We start from the raw sequence: 21,571 nt of genomic DNA, 5'->3' as shown, positions 1-21,571 counted from the left end.
CTTTGTCAAATGCACATTTTAAGTAGTACACACGTGGTGGTCATTAATTCATTCTGCTCTAAGCTTGTGTCTGGAACAACTCCTGATAATAAGCTGTTACTGTAGCTTGAGGCTGTGAGCAATGTTTCTTGAATGGAATACAATGTTCCTGTACTATCAGGGGATCTGACTGCGGATGGCAAGGTAGGAGTTGCAGGAGAAGGGTTGAGGCAACTGCGATGTGTATTAGTTACTGAATGAAGGCAAAAGTGATGCTCAGATCCTATTGCTGTAACAATGTTTTCCAGAAAGTCTCCTTTTCACATATCATCTTTCTTTTGATTAAAATCAGATTTGGCTGAACACAAATTGATTTGGCCTGTGACTATGCACTTTCTTATACTCTCCTGCAAACACAATTCTAATAGTGAAGTAAGAAAAGTTGGTACTAATTTTGACTAGTTCTGGGTCTGTCGTCTTTTTCCTTCTAAATTTTTTAGTCATTTGGCATTTCAGAACCATAAGATAATTTATCAGTGCTATCCAAGGAAACTATTCACTTCCAAAAAGATTGAGCAAATACCTTCCAGGCTTTAGGACCAAATGAAGAGTTCTTAAAACAATTTTTCAGATACATTGACAAAGATATTGATGAATATTGACAACATACTGAAGCAAGTAATGTCAATGTATGGGGAACAGAGAAGTTAATAAGCTGCTAAAAGATAGCAAATGGAATGCCATGATAACACTAAGTTGGCAACGAGGGAGGAAAGGTCAACACTAATGACACTTAGAGATACTGTTTTGCCAGGTAAATCTAACCTTTAATTTATGTGTTTTATCAGTATTCAGACTATCAAACATTTTAATTTTTTAATTCACTGTATTATTAGGACAATTTATTTCTCAATAATTATAATGTAAAATACAATAATTTAAATAGCAGAGATGATTTAATAAATAAGACAAAGCTACAGGGAATGTGCAGCATACTCTCATTTGTGAATCAATCAGAGATAGCAGTTCTAGATTCTCTATACTTGTAACCGAGAAAAGCAATTGTAATGTGGAACTATCACCTTGAAGCACAGGTTTGCAATCAGTCCCCAAGTGGCTAAATTTAAGGACAAATACTTGCATGTCCAAACAGAGACCTACAAAGATTCTTCACAACAGTCACCAGTATGATGGAGAAGAGACTCAAGAATTGTGGAGGATTGACGCCACACCCACACAGGGATGGAGGAGAGAGCTGGAAGGGCAAAAGTAAGGAAAAATAACTCATGGGTTTGAGATAAAGGCAGTTCTAATAAGTGAAGGGAAAAAAGTAAGGAACAAGCGATTTAAAAGCAATCACTCACCACCAGTAAACTGGTGCCCAAACAATACCTGAGAAATGGCTACTTTGGAAAAATCCCATCCCTAGTTTTATTGCTGAGCATGTTAGATGATATGGAACACCACTTTGATCAGTTCAGGTGAGCTGTCCAGGCAGTGTCCCCTCCCAGCCTCTTGCCCAATGCCAGCCTCCTTGCTGGGGTGGCAAAGAGAGAAATAAATAGACAAAACATTGATGTGTTATCAACACTGTTTTAGCCACAAAACTAAAACACAGCACCCTATGGGCTGCTATGAATAAAATGAACAGCCAAAACCAGTACATGACTGAACAAGCATGTTCAGTTGTTACACTTCTAACCTGCTGAGTGCTCTGCTTTCCAGTTAGAAAAACTGAAAAAATTTGTGGGTTTCCCTGCTTTCATTGACAGCATTCAACAGTGGGAAAGAACAGTTTAATCTAAGACTAGCAACATACCAAATTCAGGACGACATTAAAAAGTAATATTTTGAAATTTCAATCTGAAAGTTTTATTTTTCACTTTTTGTTAAAGGGCAATAGCTAAAATGTAAGTATAAAAGATCTTGAGCAAAAGTGGAAATGTAAAATTCTGAAATGTAACTTAAAAACCAAAACATATGAACTTTTTTCAAAATAAAAGATTAGCATAATTTGCTCAAATTAACAAATTTTACTGATGTAAAATCTGTATTTGGCAAAAATAAAATAAATACACAATAAAACAGCAACTGAAGTCTAAATCAATCCTTGTATTTTTTTATATATGTAATTGAATAGCTGAGTGAGACTGTAACAGATAATTTATTTGCAGGATTCTCTAATTCTAGCAGCAGTGATTACCTACAGTAGCATGCATAAGGGATAGCACATGTGAAACTCTCCTGCTGATTAGAGTCCTTTCTGATTACAGTTGCCTGTCATTTGCTGAAGTGATACAAGGCACAATCAACAAGCCATTTCTAGCCTGGGGCATAAGATCTTTGAGATGAACCATTCAGAATGGAGAACTGAGTTCAAATATGTTTAGAATGTATTTATTTAAATATTTTGTTGCTTCTGAAGATCCATAAATTTAAAACTGTCCAGTTACATTGTTTCTGAACGATCCAGAAACAGCTTGAAAAATTAGGATTGGAGCAGGGCTCATATTTTAGGCTTGAGTGACCAGTTGATACATCCATATTCCTTGTTTGTTTTGGATCAGTGGTTTGGTTATACATTTCTGCTTTTTTTTTTTTTTTGCAGTACACTGCCTGCATATCTGTTCTCTAACACGAGCAATGCTGCATTCCACATGCAGTCTTAAACTATTGCACTTTGTTACCCTGCTGGTTTGAAAGAAGAGACTTGCAGGCAGACTTGAGTAGAGCAGAGATGTACCTATATTGCCCCAAGCCTAATGAAAAGTTATATGATGGAGCTGAGTGAAGACAGAATTCTACTTAAAGCCCTTGCAAGTTTTGAAAATAAACTTTTAATCTAAAGTGTAAGAATTCAGAATGCAAGATTATAGCTAATCCTTAAAATTACCCTTTTTTAATGAGAAATCTGAGCTTTCATAGCTCTACATTATTTTGTAGAAAACATCACCAAATTAAATATATTAATAGAGCTTGGGAAATCTGAGGCAGAGTTTAAAATCTTTGTGGAATGTGGATGCATAAATTTTTGGTCTAAGGATATTATTTTATTAACAAACTAGTGTGGGCAAAATGTATATGTATTTTCATGTTAGTATTAAGCCACATATAAAAAAAAATTTTACTAATTCACAAGGATTTACTTAGGGTAATTTATATGACAGAAATAACCTGAAGTCAGTGGAGATTTTTTAACAGTTGTTTTGTTTACTACACATGCTTCTAGTTTCTTTTATTCATGTGTAAATACCTCAACACAGGCAAAATGAAAGACGCATTTTGGAGATTAGGCTTCAGCTGAAGGAAAAATGTTTTTAAAGAAGTATCTTAAATGTCACAGAACCTTTTCAGAGTGGGCTATGACTAGATTTCAATGCAGGAAACGCTAAAAATAAATGAATATTCAAGGTACCAACTAAATTTAGAAAACAGCTTTAACACACCTGTGAAAAAGGCAAAGAAATATTTTGCAGTCCCTCAAAGTAAATATTTAATTCTCCTATCTGTGCTGCCACCTTTCTGAAAAACAGAATAAATGACTCTTACTTTCTTTCCCAGTAAACCTGTTGCCAGATGTAAAAGACAAAAGTGTCACAATTCATTGTTTCCATGGCATGAGTAGCATTTCAGCTAAGTTGTCACTGTTCATTCTGAACAGGCCTTTCCACAGGTCTGACTCATTACAGATTTGAATCGAATTATAAAGACACTGAGGTTAGTGGTTTACATAAATCAATATGAAAGGCTAGAAAACCTGTTTTTTTCAAAAGTGGTCACTAACAATGACAGGCTAATAATTTAAGACAATGTCATTTAAATCTAATTTACATTATATCTTTATATGTATGACAACTTAATCCTGCTTTTTTTTTTTTTGCTGTAGTGATATGCTTCTGTCTGTGTCAGTTCTAAAGAAATCCCCGCTCCTTACTGGGTACAAAAAGCTATAATTTGTAAGCGCATTTTATAACACGCTATTCATGGGAAAATCACTGCGTGGAGTCTTTCATTTTTGATTATAGGGGGAAAACGTCTATAAGGAAGGACCCTCATAAAAGACAAAAGATGTTTTATGACAGCTGTCTGTTTCAAAGTGCAGTTAACAGTAAATAATTAAACAACAATAACAACTAAAACGGTATTCTGTAACATCAGAATAAATATTTATCTTTGTTAAATAGCAACATGATAACAAAGGGCAACTGGTAAAGAATAAGAAATAAACACACTGGAGTGTAAATATGAAATTAATTATGAATATACAAGTATACTGTGTCAGAAAGCTCTTGCTTTAGGACCTTTATATTGTTACCAGCTCATGTGCGTGTATCTCCCTTTTTGACTCAGTCTCTGTGTGTGTCTCTCTTTTTTACTATAGTGGAAACTGTCATGCTAACCTAACAGTCTTCTAGTAGGATGAATTTTGTACACATGTGTATTCTGTATCACCTGCATAGTTTTTATGTATGCAGGTCAGTGTTCCTGAAACTGGCTAATACTACTTTGTACGTGTCTGTTTTGTGTATCATCTTCAGAAGGGCTGCTGAAATAAGTTTTTAATTTTTCTCTAGGGAAAAACAGTTAATGAGGTTCACCTGCAGGAAATAATTGAGGATTATGCAAGAGTATTTAGGAGTGTTGGATTTGTGTGTTCAACAAGGAACAGTGGGGAAATCTGACCTTTTTAAAATAGTACTTCCAGGATACAACTAACCTCATCTTAAGGAAGGCTATAAAGGCTGCTTACAATAACCAACTCAGAAGGAACATCCACCTTATAGAAAACTTAGAGTAGGTGAAATTGAATCCAACCCAGTGAATGTGATTCAGTTGCCATAATGTGGGTGCTATGAGACATATTGCCTCCAGCCACAGTTACAGAAGTGCTTGCAAGTCCGATGAGTCCTTTCCCATGTCTGCCAGCCTCTACAGATTGCAAGCTAAGAGAGTCTCAGGCAGTCTGAAAAGGCAGTGAACGCCTGTTTTCAGGCAACTGATCTTGCTTTGTGTCTCCCCAAAATTCCTTTTTACAACTAAATGTTACAGTATTAACTGTGACTGCAAATAACCTTAAATTGCTGGGCTGATGAGCCCAAGATAAAAGCAAAACAAACAAGAACAATAAAAATCAATGAAACCAGCACAACATAACTAACCCTCTAGCTCAGAATTGTCACTGAGGCTTTGCTAGTGAAAGATGTGAGTCTTCAAAAATGTTCATTTAGCTTTTTCTATATTTTAAAGATAATAAATGGTCATTCAGTATCTACACTAAATTACAGATACTCCTTGCCACACAAAAGTGTGAAGGTAACAAAGTCTTGTTTTCTGAGGTCAGTGTAAGTTCTGAATGAGAGTCAGATGACCAACTGTTGCACAAGACTTAAGTATTCAAAAAGCTCGTGGTTTTTGGTCTTAAATACTACTGAATCCTTACACCGTAAAATTGTTTTAATAATGAGGCTTTGATCACTTCTGTTCCTAAACTGAAATCTGATCATATAACCTCAAATAATCTGTTGTTCTGTTCAAATACAAAAATGATTTCTTAAAAAGATAGTGCTTCAACACAGCAAAACTTGTACTAATATAAAGGCCTAAATAGAAAAAAAAAGATGAAGGTCAATCACATTTCTCTTTGATATAGAAGAAATGTCAGAGGTCTAGAAACTGGAAAAAATGTAGCTGTGTTTTGACACCACAAAATATTAAATATAATTGCCTTTGACCATTCTGTTTTCTAAATTTTAATAACATACTTCAATCCTATTTTATGTCACTAAAAGTAAATTTATTAGGACTTTTATCTGTCAGCTGTGCTAGAAAAATTTTAAGTTTTGTAGATAAATTACTACTTCTGGTGAATAAATAGATGTCTCCACAATAAACATGAAATGGAAAAAATTCAGATAGCAGTTTCAAAGATGTACTCTCTCAGCATACAAACCACCTGTTAGATGAGCCTGTATTACAGAAAGTTGTCTACTGCAAATATCACAGCTTGACAGCATCAGGAGGAGGCAAAATTCCCTGGCTCCAGAAAGAAGACCTATTTTGTCTTGTAATGTTACTGGATTTTAAGCCACCTTAGGGAGATGGTGACCTGTATCCACTGTCTACTACACTGAAATCTCTTTCTTGTTTGGTTTCCCTAAGTCATACCTCTGCAAAACGTGAAAATTAGCACTTAATACTTTACAACTAGCATCAGGTAAGGCCATCTAGTTCTTGTATGTGAAGAAACAGTGAATAAGAAAATTGTACCCACCATTTGCATGACATATATGTTTTTGCAGAACTCTATCTTACTCCAAGCTGTCCATTTTCCAGGCTGAATTATCCTTTCTCATTCACTCCTTATGTGAAATTCATTATATACGTTGTTGCCTTTCTCTTTACCTTCTGCAGATCTATTATATAATTTTGAAATGAGCAGGATTTGGTTCAAGGTTCAGATACACATGTGTGCCAAGTACCTAAACTCCCCTTTTAGTCAACAGAAGTTAGCAGACGAAACAGGCAAGCTGCAAAAGGACTGATAAAATTTGAGATCTATTTGTGTTTCAGAGCTATCTGTGTAGATAAGACATGAGACCTGGGAAAGATGCATTCCTTTACTGTACCGGAGGCCAGGAGGGGCAGCTTCAGCACTGTCAGGTAGCCCATATGTGGACATATGCCTTGAGTCCTAGATCACTGTGCTCAGGTGAACTAAACCGTTCTCCAAGATCCATTGAATACAATGGGAACTTGCACTCCTAACACACCTATGGGCTTTTAAACATAGATGTCTTAATCTTCAGCTTCAGTCATTCCCTCCCTGTCCCCCCTTCCTCACAGGGTATTAAAACTATGTGCAATTTGCAAGATATTGGCATGAAAGTAGAGTTTCCACGTTATATACTATTGCAGAATTTATCTTCCAGATGATTGCTGTTTTAAACCTTTTTTTCCCCATTTCGTTGCTGATGTTTAGACTCTTTTCGTAACGGAAATAGTTGGAATGATTCTGTCAATATCCTACCTCCTTACTAAGTATGCTTCCTTGCTTGAATACCTGAAAACAGGTTGCAGAGGTAAGTTTTGTGAAAAAGGTGACTAGGTAGCCTATTCATATGCCTAAAGCAGAATGGCCTTCAGTGAAGATACTATTTTTGTTAGACACTGAAAAATCCAGTTGTAAGATATAGATTCCTTGAGAAAACATTTTATATGATGCTTATGATTCATGGAATATCTTTTTCCTTTTGAAAAAATTGTCTCCTCCGTGGAGGAGTTAAAAAAAAAAAAAAGCCTCAGCATGGGGAGAAACTGATCATACTGGATGAAAAAATAATTTCTTATTAAACCATGTAAATTAGAAGAAAAACATGGAGTATTTTTACTATCTAATCTTCTGTTGTTACAAATATGAGTCTTCACTGTGGACAACGTAGTTTAAAGCATTTCAGACTTTTAAAAAAAGTATATCCTTGTAAATAAAAAAGTAAAGCTAATACTGTGGTCATACTAGATAAGACAGTACTCTGGTTAAAGATGTATCTGTCTGGAAGAGTTTGGCCACATACTAGAAAGATATATAGAAGAGAGAATAAAAAGGAAGAGTTGCTTTATACATGATAACAGTTAATATTTAATTCATATATAGGGTTCAGATAAGGTAGGATGCATAACTCCCGCTTTCCTGCCAAAAAAACTTTTCAATTTTTCCCAAGAGGCTTCTAATTCAGTAATTAAAACGTAATTATCAAATTAGTGAACAACTTTTTAGAGCATAATTATCATATTAACTAATAGCTTCTTTGCATTTAGACTCTTAATAAAACAAAATATCTGCATATAATTGATGATCAATCTAAACCCAAACTCTGGATACAACTAGTGCAGAATGCTGGGATATAGGTGGAAACAGAGTGAAAGGATATATTGTAGAAGTATCATTTGCACATCTAGATCACATTTCAGTCATTAGGAATATAAATACCTTCCCTCTCATGGAAAAGATAATAGGGTAATTATTAAGAAAAACAAATTACAGTCAAATGTACTGCAAATGAGAGAGGAGTGTAAAGTATTCAATATCTCTGTGCTTCAGAACAAATGTTTTTGCCTACTGCTTCTGTATGACACTTTCCCCCAGCCCCTCCGATAATATTTCTGCACGTTGCAAATTAAACACTGCTGGTTTATCACCGGAGAAGTGAATCAGTATCTCTGATATGTATCATACCGAAACAGACCCTCTTGTGCCTCATTAAATATTTTTGCTTGTTTACTTCAAGATCCCCCTAGAATCTGTTCTCCACATGAATCTGCCATAAATTATCAGTTTCTGAAACATTCAACTTTCATATGCATGAACATGTTTTTTATTGGTATTTATCATATTAATTGAATGACTTTAGAAATGTGAACCTGTGGCAAAATTTGTGCATCTTTTGTGTAATATTTAGAAGAGAAACAGCATGCAAAATCTTTCAAGAAGCTTTAAATTTATAATTATATTTCTTGTTACTTATGGAATTGATATAGTACATTCCTTTCATTTCTTTGGAGAGAGATGTCTTAATTTCTTCATCTAATATCTTGTTTGTATAAGTTATACTGAGATGCATAATTTATCTTAGGTCACATTACAAAATGTAGTATGTTTCATTATTGGTGTAACTTATGAAATAGGTGAGTTCAAGGAATCTGAACCAATGTATTTTTAAAACTTGAAAAATAAATTTGCATAGTCTAGCAGCATATGCACCTAACATCTCTGCTATCGAAGATAAGCTTTTTTGGCTTTAACTTCCTCTTTTATCCACATTAACACTTAATAATCTCACTACAGATCCATCTCTTTCTTGCTCCTTGGAATTTTTGTCATCAGCACCTAATACTTACTTACTTGTTTGCTCATAGTACTTGATTGTTTCCGAACTCATGGTACATCACTTTATTCTTTTTTTCTCCCACGGCTGAAGACTCAAAAAAGGGAATCATTGAGAGAATACAGAAATACCATTTCTGTACAATCCAAGCAGCTAGTTCATTAGGGACAGGAATAGTCAAGACTTTTCCAAATAATATTCCATAACCCATCTTAGTCTTCCAAAAATTACTTGTAAGTATTTAAACCATAATCCCATAGCAGCACATACCATCTTTCAGACAGGGTAGCAATACTTTTGGCAAAAGTGATTTTAGTGAGATTGTTACTAAGATGAAAAGATAATGACTTAATTTCTAAGCAACTCTCTAATTCAAACATTTTTGGAAACAGAACATTTGAGTACTGAAGTGAAACATCATTAAATGTAACAGCAAAAAGTGTTTGTCACATTTAAAACTTTTCTGTTATTCTGATTTTGAAGTTTATTTTTTAATTCTTTTATGACTATTGTAGCTTTCCCTCTATTTCACAACATTTCTGTAGCAGTGATTTCAAACTGTTTAATTGTAATACAGTCAGGAAACAATTTGAAAGGTGTTTAAATGCTCCAAGCAGTACTGAAAAAAATCTATTTTTAATAGCTTTAAGGACAAAATGGAAACAACAAACTGTTCCAGTTAATGCACTGTAACATGGCAGTGTTAGGAAGCAGTAATGCATTACCATGAAGTAATGTAAACCACGATGTAGCAAACTAAAATTTGAAAATATATTCCTGAAATATAAGAATTATTGAAAAACTTTTTTTTTTCCTCACTTTACAGTGCCATATGCAGGACAAAACCCCTTTATTTCGTATCTCATGTATACAGTCTTTAGAAAGCAAAACCACACTGCTTCTACGCCCCTCTGAACACATGGATTTACCAGTTCTTGCCTCTGCTTATTCAGGGATCACGGATAAGCACTTATAGAGTTCTCTGTTTTTTCCATTAAGAAACAAAATTTTTATGGATTCTTTGGAGGTTGCTTTGCCTACGCACAGCAAAAATACCTCAATTCTCCTTTTTGTCTGAAATGTCTGTGGAAAGAAAAAGTATTTCACTAAATAATAGCAATAAGGGTCCTTTAAAAAACAGTCGTAGCACCTTTCTCCACAATAGAATTCTAAACACTATTTCATTAACCCAAAGAATGTCTATTAAGAACTATTACAAAATGAAATCCATTTATGAAAGGGATTATTCTGTGCACAGTGGAAAGTACATACAGTTCATACCATAGATGGAATGATATTTGGTAGTATGCATCTCTTCTGTTACGTATGTGTATATATATATTTTAATCCTAGGTATGTCTTTTTTCTTCTCCCCTCTCTTAAATTAGATAATACACTTCATAAGAATTGTTTTGGGTTACTGAAAGATTCCATCTGTGAAAATCTTGAAAGAAGGAAGAAAAATATGAAAATGCAGTTTTTGAACTTGCTTAAATGACTTATATCTCTCAAAACTCCTGAACATTTAAATATTAAGCATTAAAAATAAAAAATCATCCTGAAGCTGGTGATAATCATTTATACATTTTACTTCTGGAAAAGATTATGCTCAGGGATCCAGATGCTCAAATTTCACTTTAGCAGGGATCATAGCATTCAGCGGAACTCAGGTCAGGCATTTTTTTGTATATCCTTTTGCAGGATCTGAGTTTTAGTCTTTTGTGATTGATATTTGATGCTGAAGATGCATTAGGAATTACTTGACCAGAAAGAGGAATCAGAAGGTGACCTGACAGTATAACACCAGTCTGGTAAGGTGCAGGAGTATTGTGGAAGGAAGCATAGGATTAAAAAAGAAAGCAAGTTGGAAGCTACAGGCTGGGACTGTAGATTACTCAGGAAGAAAACCTGAGTCCTGACCCTGACTTTCTCTTCTATTTAAGCATTTTCTACAAGAAATAGATTGGATAAGAAGCAAATGATCTAGAAATCGTGGGCTGGCTCCTATTTCATACCTAGCAGAGGTATGTAGAGGTATATGATAACTACAGGCTTGCTCTTGTTTTCTGGATCTTGCAGACTAAAAAATCCTGTCTATATGGTAGCCCATCTTCAATCAATATTGAAAACTATTATACGTCAGTATATTGCCTGCTGGTTAGGGCATTGCTCTGAACAGTGAAAGATGTGGGCTTAGAGTTCAGTATGTAATGGAATCTGTTTTCTGCTTTATAGGCAAGCACTTTAACATGTTATTTATTTGAAAAATTTAATAACCGTAGAATTACAAGCAGTATATTTCATTGTAGGTGTCTTTCCATGTAAGTGTGCTTTGAGCTTCTACCAGTTAAAAGCCATCTGACTTCTGTGAAGTTTACGCATTTCTCTGTTTCATCTTTGTACGTCGAGGGATCCTAGCCTGATAGACTTGTTTGATTCTCTCTTGGAACACTTTTTAGAGAAGATGTTTATCACAGATACCTTGTTCACAGATACTAGTTATTCCTTTCTTCCACTTTTCCAGGTTAATAAAACAAAGACTGTCTGAGAGTTCATGTTTTCTGAATGTAAAATAATCAATCAGAATAAGAGATTTCTATTTGTCACATCAGGATTAGATGCACCATAGTTATCTTATATTCAAAGCATTGATCTGAGGTGAGGAAGAAGAAATAAAATAATTTAATTCCTATATAACTTCTTATAAATTTATTAGTATAATTTAAACATATTTGTATGTTTTTAAAGTAATATGATGGGAAGAATGGGAATGATGGGAAGAAATGTTACTGAGCAAGACAAATTGCTTTTAAAAACAAATTTTTTCCAGGCTGTCAGTCATCTTTTTAATGTTACTTAAGATATGGGTTTACATTATTATATTTTAAAAGTTACTGTATCATTAAAAAAATTATGCTCATGCCACAATGTGACTGATGTTACTTTTTATAATGTATTAATAAAGACCTTCATAGCTGTTGGTAAATTTGTGCAGATTGGTGCATGACAATGATAATATGGCTATAATATAAAAAATTATAGCTATTAATAACTAGTGTGTGTGAGAGATATCTTTGTCAAGTTGTTTTGATATTAGAAAAAAAAAGAAACTTCATCTTACATCTTCATATGAAGAAATCACAGTTAAAATTGAATTTATGATTAACGTTACTGTTTCCATAACTTTGTTAATGTCAACAATGCTATATTAGAATGAGTTTGTGTTTAAATTTTTCTGTCATGATTTCACATTTGAAAATTAATTTGGTAGATTCCTGATACTGCCAAACCACAGAAGTTTTAATTCTGTGTATCATCTAGTTGGTATACTTGCAGTGATACTAAAAAAGTGTTATTTTAGATTCGGTAATTTAAAGTAGTCTGTAAGCTTAATTTCAAGTTATTTGTCAGATTGTGATGTTATATATTCTGTTATATATTCAAAGGTTTAATTTTTCCGAGGGCACAAATTGTAAAATTAGCCTATGGCTACTGTAATTGAATAGCATTCATTTCTACTGAAACAAACTTGGGACTGTACTAGAAACAAAGGAGAAATTCTTTGATTTATTATCAGCCAGGTTTGCTATTTTGCTTGTTTGCAGTTCTACTCAGACACTTTTAAAGCTTGCTTGAAGGTGGATTACTTCAATTAGGTAACAGTAGCTCAGGTCTTATGTCATGTGTCTGTTTCAAAGGTTCTCCGTATGTAACAGGAGGAGAGATTTATGAAAAACTTGTTCTGACACTTGTATTCATCTAGTGGTTTTGTATAGTTAAACACTTTTGCAGTTTCTGCTGGCTTTTATCAGTTAATACATGGAGATGATAATGCAGAACACACAAGACAGTGATCCTCAGAGTGGAATGTTTATGAGGAGAAAAATACATATGACCCTTTTGTGGAATAGAAATGGAAAGCTGAATCATTCAAAGGGTTATCCTATTATTTGTGAAATTAGGTAGTTAAGAGCAGGATCAATAATTTTTGGTAATTTTTTCCAAGGTGTGTAGAAAGCTGACTTAATTTTTTTCTCTGGATTTTGTGTTTGAGAAAATGATTTGAAAATTGGAGAAAATCAAGATGGCTTGTGAACTGCAGATGGCAATTCTTCAGCTTTCTTTTTGGTGGAAAATGCAGACTTTTTCATTTGGACTTTTTTTTTTTTTACTTGTATTATTGTTTTAAAAACTATTTCAGATTTTCTTTTTCTTTGGAAAATAATAAGGACATCTACATTACTCATACTACTTTAGGCACTACATATTGTCCTTTTTGATAAAATATTACTATCATTTTTTTCCTGTGGTTTCTGTTTCTGAAGAAACCGTTACTGCATCAGTATTACACTGATGACTGAATTTTTCGTATTGGTTATGGTAAAAGAACTTGGTCATATAAATGTTTTTTCAATAGTGACAACTGTGATGAAAAAACTTGGTAGATTTCAGATTCAGTAAAAGCAGTTCCAGTATATCAAGATTAATAGATGATTTGAATGATCCTGAATGTCACTGCAGAAGATACAGTATTTAAACATTGTTTTACAATTTCTCTTGCATATCTGGCTTGGACTGGCCTGTCTTAAATATTCATCATTACTGCGGTGTTGATCACTGCTAAAATCTAGTGAGCTTTTGCTAAGTGGTTATCATGACAGTAAGAACTTGAAGTGTTCAGCTATACAGCACTTACCTACTGTACACAGTCAATGAAACTTCATGAGCTACAGATTGAACTGTAGCTACTGATGCCATATCCTTAGTGTTAATGTTATAGGGCAGAGATGAACTGCTATATTACTGACATTGTAAATGAAGAAGTCATGTACGAGACCATTAAAGCAAGCTAAGCATTAAATACACATTTTACTATTTTTAAGTTTTCTGTCTCTGTTTTGAGGTAGCAGTGAAAATTCAGCCATTTCCTCTAGGATGTGCTGCTGATTGTATATGAGAACTGATGTTTCTGCCTATTACGGGTCTATAAGCTGTGTGAAAAATAAGACAAACACCAACGCCTGCATTTTTCAAGCTGTTAGACAGAGATAGGCATTGGCTTGACTACTTGTCCACATATCCAATGGCAAGATTTATGACTCATAATTCTGTCTGCTACCTGAGAGCATGCAGTGCATTCCTCAATTTTATTATTAATAAGGCTATCCTGAACACAAAGTACAACAGCAGCAAAGAACAGCCTGCTTGGGAGGGAACAACATGACTCAGTATGCTATAACAGCTTCTGGAAACCACTATCCATTTATGATTGAGTATACCTGAAGTGGAAAGCCAATCCTTTTTATTATTTTCCTTTCCATTTTATAAAAAAACTACGCAGTATAATTTGTGGCTTGTCCACCAGTATTAAGCCAGTGGGATTACACAACATTTTCCTTAAAAATACTCAAAGTCTCTTCTTGCTGTTGTTTACATATTCAGTAACAAATATAGGGACATAACAGTAAGGCCAAGGCAGTTTAAAGGTATCAAATAAGTTTCTACTTCCATCTTATGCAGCAATGGAGAAAGCACCCTTTAAAACTTCCCATTCCTGTCAATGTCTGAACTCATTTATGTGCCTTTGCTGAGCATCCTGAAAATATCTGAAGCATAGACTTCCACACACAATTAAAAGGGCTCTCATCTGGAGAATAAGGAGCTGTTTTGTGACTATATTCTGATATGGAAAACACAGACATGTCTGCCTAAGCTCCTGCTCTGCTTAGTGTGTGAGTTCGATTTAAATTGCTTAGATGTTCCATTTGAACTTCTTAGATGTTCAGTTAAAGAATGGTAACACCCTGTGTGCAGTATTAGGTTGGCCAAAGCCAGCAGTTTATTCATTACAGAGGAGCTTGGCATTTTCAGCCATTTTGAATATTAGTAGGACATAGTGCACTTTGAGAACCTGTTGATTTGAGTTTCTTCTTAATGTGAAGGTTAAGATGAACCTACACCTGTCAGCATCCAAAATATTTATTTATAGGGTGTTCCTCCCCTGCTGCTTGAGTAGACAGATACAGAAGTAGCATAAACCTGAAATGGAAGGCGCCTAGTGAAAGTCTGGCATCCTACAGGTCAGAAAACAGCTAGGAAACCACAAATATATGACCTAATCTATATTCCTTTAGGGTTTTTATTTTCAGTTCAGTGTCTGTCTATTGTAAAATGTGAAAATATTCAGGAGCAGGAATCAGAAGCTATGTTTTCCTTTCCCCCAGCAAAATATCCTAATCATAGGACAACAGAAACAGGTTATTCTACCTCTGTTTTCCTTAGGAATGGAAATTTATCCTGAGGCAGACAGACCATATGCTGCCAGGTTTGCAAGGGATACATTTATCACAGGGACAGAGAATGTGTGAGTGGGGGAAGAAACCACCGAATGGTGCATGTGGGAAATTACACGTTGTTGCCGCTCACAGGAGATAAAGACTTTGTCATCTTCATAAAATTATCTTACTATGTGATGGACTGTCGCTACCATTAGGAATTACAAGATATGAGAGGTCAAAATCCATTTTTATTTTTATTTTATCTTATGCTGAGAGTAGTGGCTGCATCTTTGACAAGGAATTCCCTATCTCAAGAAATTAAACATGAGCAGAATGAAAAATACAGGAATAAAGAAGGAATATTGTAATGAGCTTCGGACACATTGAAGTTAAAGAACAAATCTTCTAATGTAAAAACTTCAGGGAGAAGAAAGAGATATTTTAATGTTTATTTCTCTTTACGAATCCATTATAACTTAAGATATAATCTTTTTTTTAAATAACTGTTTGATACTGGTTTATTCAAATACATTTGTATAACTGCTTTCCAGATGCTTTAGGAAAGCTTATAAGATCTACCTTAATTTTCATTATGTTAATGGAAATATATTTTTATTTTTCTTGTCTCTTAATATCTATACTTATCTTTTATTCACTAATTTTTATCTTCCTGCAACAATTTTTAAATATTTTCCCCAAATCAAAATAGGATCCTCCTGTATGTCACAGTTTGATATAATTTTTAGATGCCGTAAATCTTAAGCAGCACAAAATCTTGTTTATCAGACTATGTTTTACCTGAACAGAGCACTTTGTTAGTTTCAAAAGCAGTAGGTTGCCTTTCATGTTAACATTGCATTATTGTGCAAATATGGTCATTTTTTTTCAGTTTTAAAGTGTGCTCAGCCTATATTTACCTGAATGTTATCCAAGTTTCTTCTGCTTTATCTTCTGAAGTATTGTTAATGTTGGTTACTGATTATATACACATTCTATGCTCAATCACTTTGGATCGTTTCCCTAGGTATCTAAATTTTTCTTAAGTGTCTGCCTTTCCCATCAGTGCTTCATTCTCAGTTTTAAATGACTAATGTTTAAATAATTATTAGTCACTTCTCATCTCGGTGGTTAGTGCTTGTGTTTTTAAATTAATATTATTTGAACATCTGCCCCTAGGGCTTTCCCCAGGAATTTAAGGGCTCATCTGCAGGAAAAAAGTTAACACCTCCATCCTGTAGTGAGAAACAGGTTGGAAGAGGCAAGAGGTTTGCAATACTGAAAAGCCTTTTCATATTTAATAGTATCAGAAAGGGAAAGAGTTGATAACTAAATATACATTCTTTTTGCTTTAGAAATGGTTTGTCTACTTGGCTGCTCAGCAAGACTGTTTGCAAACTGATTGTAGTTTGCAACGTTCAATCTGACTCAGTTCTTGTACATTCAGATTCTGAGAGCTTCTTGCTGAGAAAGTGGTGGAATGTTGAATAAATTTTTTAGACAATACAAAGCCAAGTAGCAACATTACTTTGGAAATGAATAAGCACAGCTAGGAGAAAGAGAAAGAACAATGTTTGTTGCACAGATACAATGCCTGGCTTGTAGTTAGTGATCCTCAGATGATGGCCATTGGCTGTCCATTAGTATTGACAGATGCTATTAGCATGAGGACTGAAGAGACCATATGGATGCTGATTGTTTTTCTGAGGCATTCCATGTTACCATAGTAAGGACGTATCTTTAAATTACTTTTATTTTCACTGTATCCTTGGCCTTTCCAGACCCAGGAATAAATGATGTTACCCCAAAGTATGTATAAATTTACATTTCATGGGCAATGATATCTCATTAACGAGAAAAGAATAGCTGAAGCACAATACCATTACACAAACTTATTTGCTTCATTTAAGATTAAGGCTGTCTCAGAAGCTCTCTAGAAATTGCCTATCATTTGAGGCTTGGCCTACTGTGGCAGTATGCTTTGTTTGAGAATGCTTTGATTGCATGATAGAGCTTATGCAGGGTATGGTTGCTTAGATTCCTGTATTTGCTGAGAATGAGGTTAGCATGTACGTGCGGCTCAGTGCAAAAGAGCAACATTTGAACCCTAGACATAGTTCGAATATTTGAATTCTAGACATATTTATCAGTTCGGGCACACAGTCATGCTAAAATATCTAAATATCTATGCATCTTCATTTTTGGAGGCAATTTGTGGCATCTCAGTTGCATGCTCCTTTATATGGTGCATTTCCAGTGAACTCTCGAGTTCTAGAAGAGCAGAAAACAAGAATCCGGAAATCTCCCTTCCCCCGCCACACACACACACACAACCAGCACCTGCTGGTTGATCTGGAAGGGGTAAATGTAATCATTTCAAGTACTGTGTAAAATAATAATTACATATTCTTCATCCCTCTCCTATTTTGCTTCTAAATAGTGTGGTTAGTTTATATTGCCATACTCTTTTTATTCATAATAGTAAAATGAATGTTGTATGGAAAAAAAAACAAACAGGTTTTCTTTAAAGTAAGTTTGATTTGTTGCTGATTTATTTATAGTTTGCCCCAAACCTCACCAAAATCATGACATAATTTCATGAGTTGCACTGTATCAGGTTTATTAAGTTAAATATTTCAGGCTGATGAATCTTTTCCCAAATTGATGATTAAAGGTGTTCTTGTACGCCGTTTTGGCTTACTAGTGGTTTGTTTTTTCTTCTTTCCCCCACTACCAGGAGGCATTTTTGAGTGTGTGGAATCTGGTCCAATGGGAGCAGAAGAATTAGCCTTCAGATTTGCTGTGAACACAATCAACAGAAACAGAACTCTTCTGCCAAACACCACATTAACATATGACACCCAAAAGATAAATCTCTATGACAGTTTTGAAGCATCCAAAAAAGGTAAACTTTTGCATATTTAACTTTTTTAACGAGCGACTGAGATACTCACTTGATTTACCTATCTGAAAAAATATCTCTCCAATAAAGCTGTATGCAATGAGACTGTACAAATTTGTGGCTGACATCAAAGAACTGCTTTAAAGACCACACCTTGAAGGCTGTAACGGTAACTGCTTGAAAGTTACATTGTCACCTTTGCTCCCACTGCTTCTGTCTAAAAGCTATTTCTTTAAATATTTAAAATCTGAAATAATTTTTTCTGAGCTTTGTGACTAGGGTGTTTTTGAGACCAGCTTCTTTGGAGTGAGAAAACACTGTCTCCAGACTTTGTCCTGGAAAATACCAAGTGTCCCTAAATTCTAGTGAACCTGGAAGAAGGCTCCAATTCAATTTTAAGCATTCATTCACTTTAAGTACATCCCCACAAATACCTTTAGCATATGAATGTCTCATATAGTTAATCAGGTGTGGGCTTCAAAGGGGAATAAGTAGTTGTAATTTTGTGCATCTTATGTCAACAAGGCATAAAAATAAGCCTAAATATTAAGTTTGTGCTTCTGAATATTGCTATCAGGTGAATGCCTGAGTTCAGCAGTTTTCTCCTAACTATAAATGACTTGTACAAAGCCCAATATGTTCAATAGGTATTTATGGGAGACAATACAAAGCCTGGTGTCAGAACTCAGTAGGACTGAATTTTGCGCTGTTACATGTTCTTCAAAAACATTTTTTTTATAAATTGAAGAGCCAATTTCATATGAATGTTATCCTTAACAAGAAAATAAGAAGGGTGAAAGAATTGGAGGTCAAGCTGTGTTTCTTATGACAAGTTTCTAGCTTAAATCTTGCCACTCCCAAGTGTTGAAGACTGAAAGCTTTGCACAATAAGGGATTTTTGGTGTTATAGAGGGCTAAGATGAATAAAAACATTTGATGCCACATTAGAAATGCTACATAGGGAAAACCTGCCGTGTCAGGATGAATGTACATGAAGCACATCTTGAAAGTGGAATATAACACTGATTAAAAAATTCAGCTTAGAAATTATGAGAATTTTTTTTCTCTTTTGCTGTAACATACAGAGTTAATCTTGCTAACCTGTTTTATCTGTTTATTTGCTAAATAAACAATTCTAATACAGGCTGTTATTGTTAGGTACAAAAATAGTATTCATATTTGTACAGAAATATGCACAGTTCAGTCATTGTAAGATGCTTTGGTTTATGAAAAATATTATGGGCTAGATATTTATGCCTAGCAAGATGATTTCTTTGCAGAGGGAGAGGGTGTGGAAGAAGAAAAAGGCAAACAACACTTTTAACAAAGTATTTTTGAGTTTTTATTCTGGTATTTTGGATGATGGATTAAAGCAAGTTCTGAGGGAGACTACTCTTTCCTTTCCATCTCAACCAACAGTGAATAAATGGGCTGCTCCTCAGTTCTGGCCCCTTCTTTCTCTCCTCCTCATCTTCCATATTCAACTGCTTTCTGACTCCAGCACATGCTGTCCTGTGAAATTTAATGGGATACTTTCTCTCCATTCCAGAGGGAGTATATAGAGAGCAGAAAAATTTGTTCTGCAGTCTTTAATTCTTTAAGCCTTTCCTGAGACAATACAACTACTTTTAGTCCTTACTTGGGGCTTGCTTGAAGGTGCAAGCTAGCACTAAACATTATGTTGCTAATTCTTGATATAATATAATAGCTAAAGTTGGAAAGGCAAAATGCCATTGATGATTGGATATATTGAATAGATTGTATATATTCATTGTTCCCATTTGCATCTTGGATGAGAATGCAACTCTATTTGTAACTGGTCAGGCTGTATCAAAATCTGTGTAATCTTCCAGTGCTAATAGCTTTTTGCTTCATCAGTTCACAATACAGCCAACTACATTTGTGCTGACAGGTGCTTTAGTTCAGAATCAAAGGCTAAAGGTTAACATAAAATGGTTCATTTTATTATGATGGCTCCAAAGCAGAGTTTTAACAATGAGGTTTAAGCATTTGACTCATTTTGTGGTTCATGATTATGTCCATTAGTAAGCAGGGAAGCGGTGCATCCAAAATAGCCTGTTTAGACCTCTTAGTAACACATAATTTTGAAGTGGAATATAGATGAAATATTAATGGTTTTTTAAAGGTACTGTATGAAAGAGCAACCTGAAGGCAAGATATTTCCAAGACAGTGTTTCAGTGAAGAATAAAGTAAATGTAAAAAAAAAAAAAATCCCTCAATGCACTAGAAAATTGGTATGCGTCTGATAGAGCCACTGCCATATTAAATCACGTGTGAAAGCTTTGCATTATTCAAATCTCAGAACGAGAAAAAAAAAAGCCCATTGAAAAGCCATCTGGTAGCTATTGCTGTTTTTAGTGATCCCATTTACTGACATTTGCATAGAGCTTGTTGATTACTCTTAGGAAGGGCAATATTAGCATAAATGTTTTTTTATCAAGCTAGTCATTTAGGCCCTGATCCGACACTGAGAAATACAATGAAGATCCTGTGTGTATATGAGAAGTTCATTTAAACCACCGGTGCTCTGCAATGACAAAAAAGTGTGCCAGCATAGTTTCTGGAATGCACTTGAAAGACTTAGCAATATTTTCATAATGTTGAAAGGATGTGCACAATAAAACAATTAATTTTGACTTGCTGAGAAAAGTAATGCAGCAAGATGTTTCTATTGCTTGTTTCCTCAGCTGTCAGGAACATTGATGGTGGAGTAACAATATTGGTTAACCAAACCTCATACAAATACTCACATCTAGATTGGATTAAGGAGATACTTTTCATTACTCCTCTCTACCAAATAGCATGAATCTGCTGGTTTTCAGAACTGCATGCTCATAAAGGTTATATCTATGGTAGTGATCTAAACAGGAACAGGGCATGGGCTGAAACACTGGTCTGCAGTATTGACTAATTTTTCTGCCTTCTTTTTGGCATGTCCCAACTCATATTCTACAAGATACTATTGGAGAGTACTGTGGGAGATAATAGAGACCAGAGACCTACAGTATAGGTAGGGCCACCCTATAATGGAAAGAGGAGAGCTAAGCCATTTGAATGGAGCAGTATCGTGTCAGTGGCTATCAGGACCAGTATTATCTACTAATATAGGTGTAGCAAAACTGAGTACTTCCAGTGTGTAAGAAGAGGCACTGAATTATTTTCATTAGCAGATAGCAATTTAATTTTCTTTTGGGGAAAGTGTTGACCTTTAAATTTCGCTAGTCAACATGCCTACTTTTCAGATACAGAAATTCAAACGTCCATTTCAATGAAATTAATAATTTGCCCGATTCTTATCTAGAATATACTTAACACGTACAATTTCCGAGTAATTAGGATCTCAGTAGAAATAGTGTTGATTTGTTGAGGAAGAAGTTAACACTTAAACAGCCGAGGTTAGAAGACTGTCCCATATGACCCTCTTCCAAATATAAGATGCAGCTGAGCATAAATCTCTTCTCTTGTCAGTGCTTTTTAAAAGATACACAGTTGCTGGCATTTGTGACTTCCA

General features: G+C 34.7%; 1 protein-coding gene across 1 annotated transcript in view; it reads left to right on the top strand.

The window, feature by feature from the left end:
• GRIK2 (glutamate ionotropic receptor kainate type subunit 2) overlaps positions 1–21,571 on the top strand; it is a 442,707-nt gene that overhangs the window by 127,964 nt on the left and 293,172 nt on the right. Inside the window, exon 2 of the mRNA XM_068416353.1 lies at positions 17,874–18,041. Within this exon, the coding sequence (XP_068272454.1) occupies positions 17,874–18,041 (168 nt within the window). The remainder of the gene's footprint in view (positions 1–17,873; positions 18,042–21,571) is intronic.

The sequence above is a fragment of the Nyctibius grandis genome, chromosome 1, assembly GCF_013368605.1.
Source record: "Nyctibius grandis isolate bNycGra1 chromosome 1, bNycGra1.pri, whole genome shotgun sequence".
In the NCBI taxonomy this organism is placed as follows: domain Eukaryota; kingdom Metazoa; phylum Chordata; class Aves; order Nyctibiiformes; family Nyctibiidae; genus Nyctibius; species Nyctibius grandis.
Note: the sequence above shows the minus strand (reverse complement) of the source record. Positions and strands in the feature narration are given on the sequence as shown.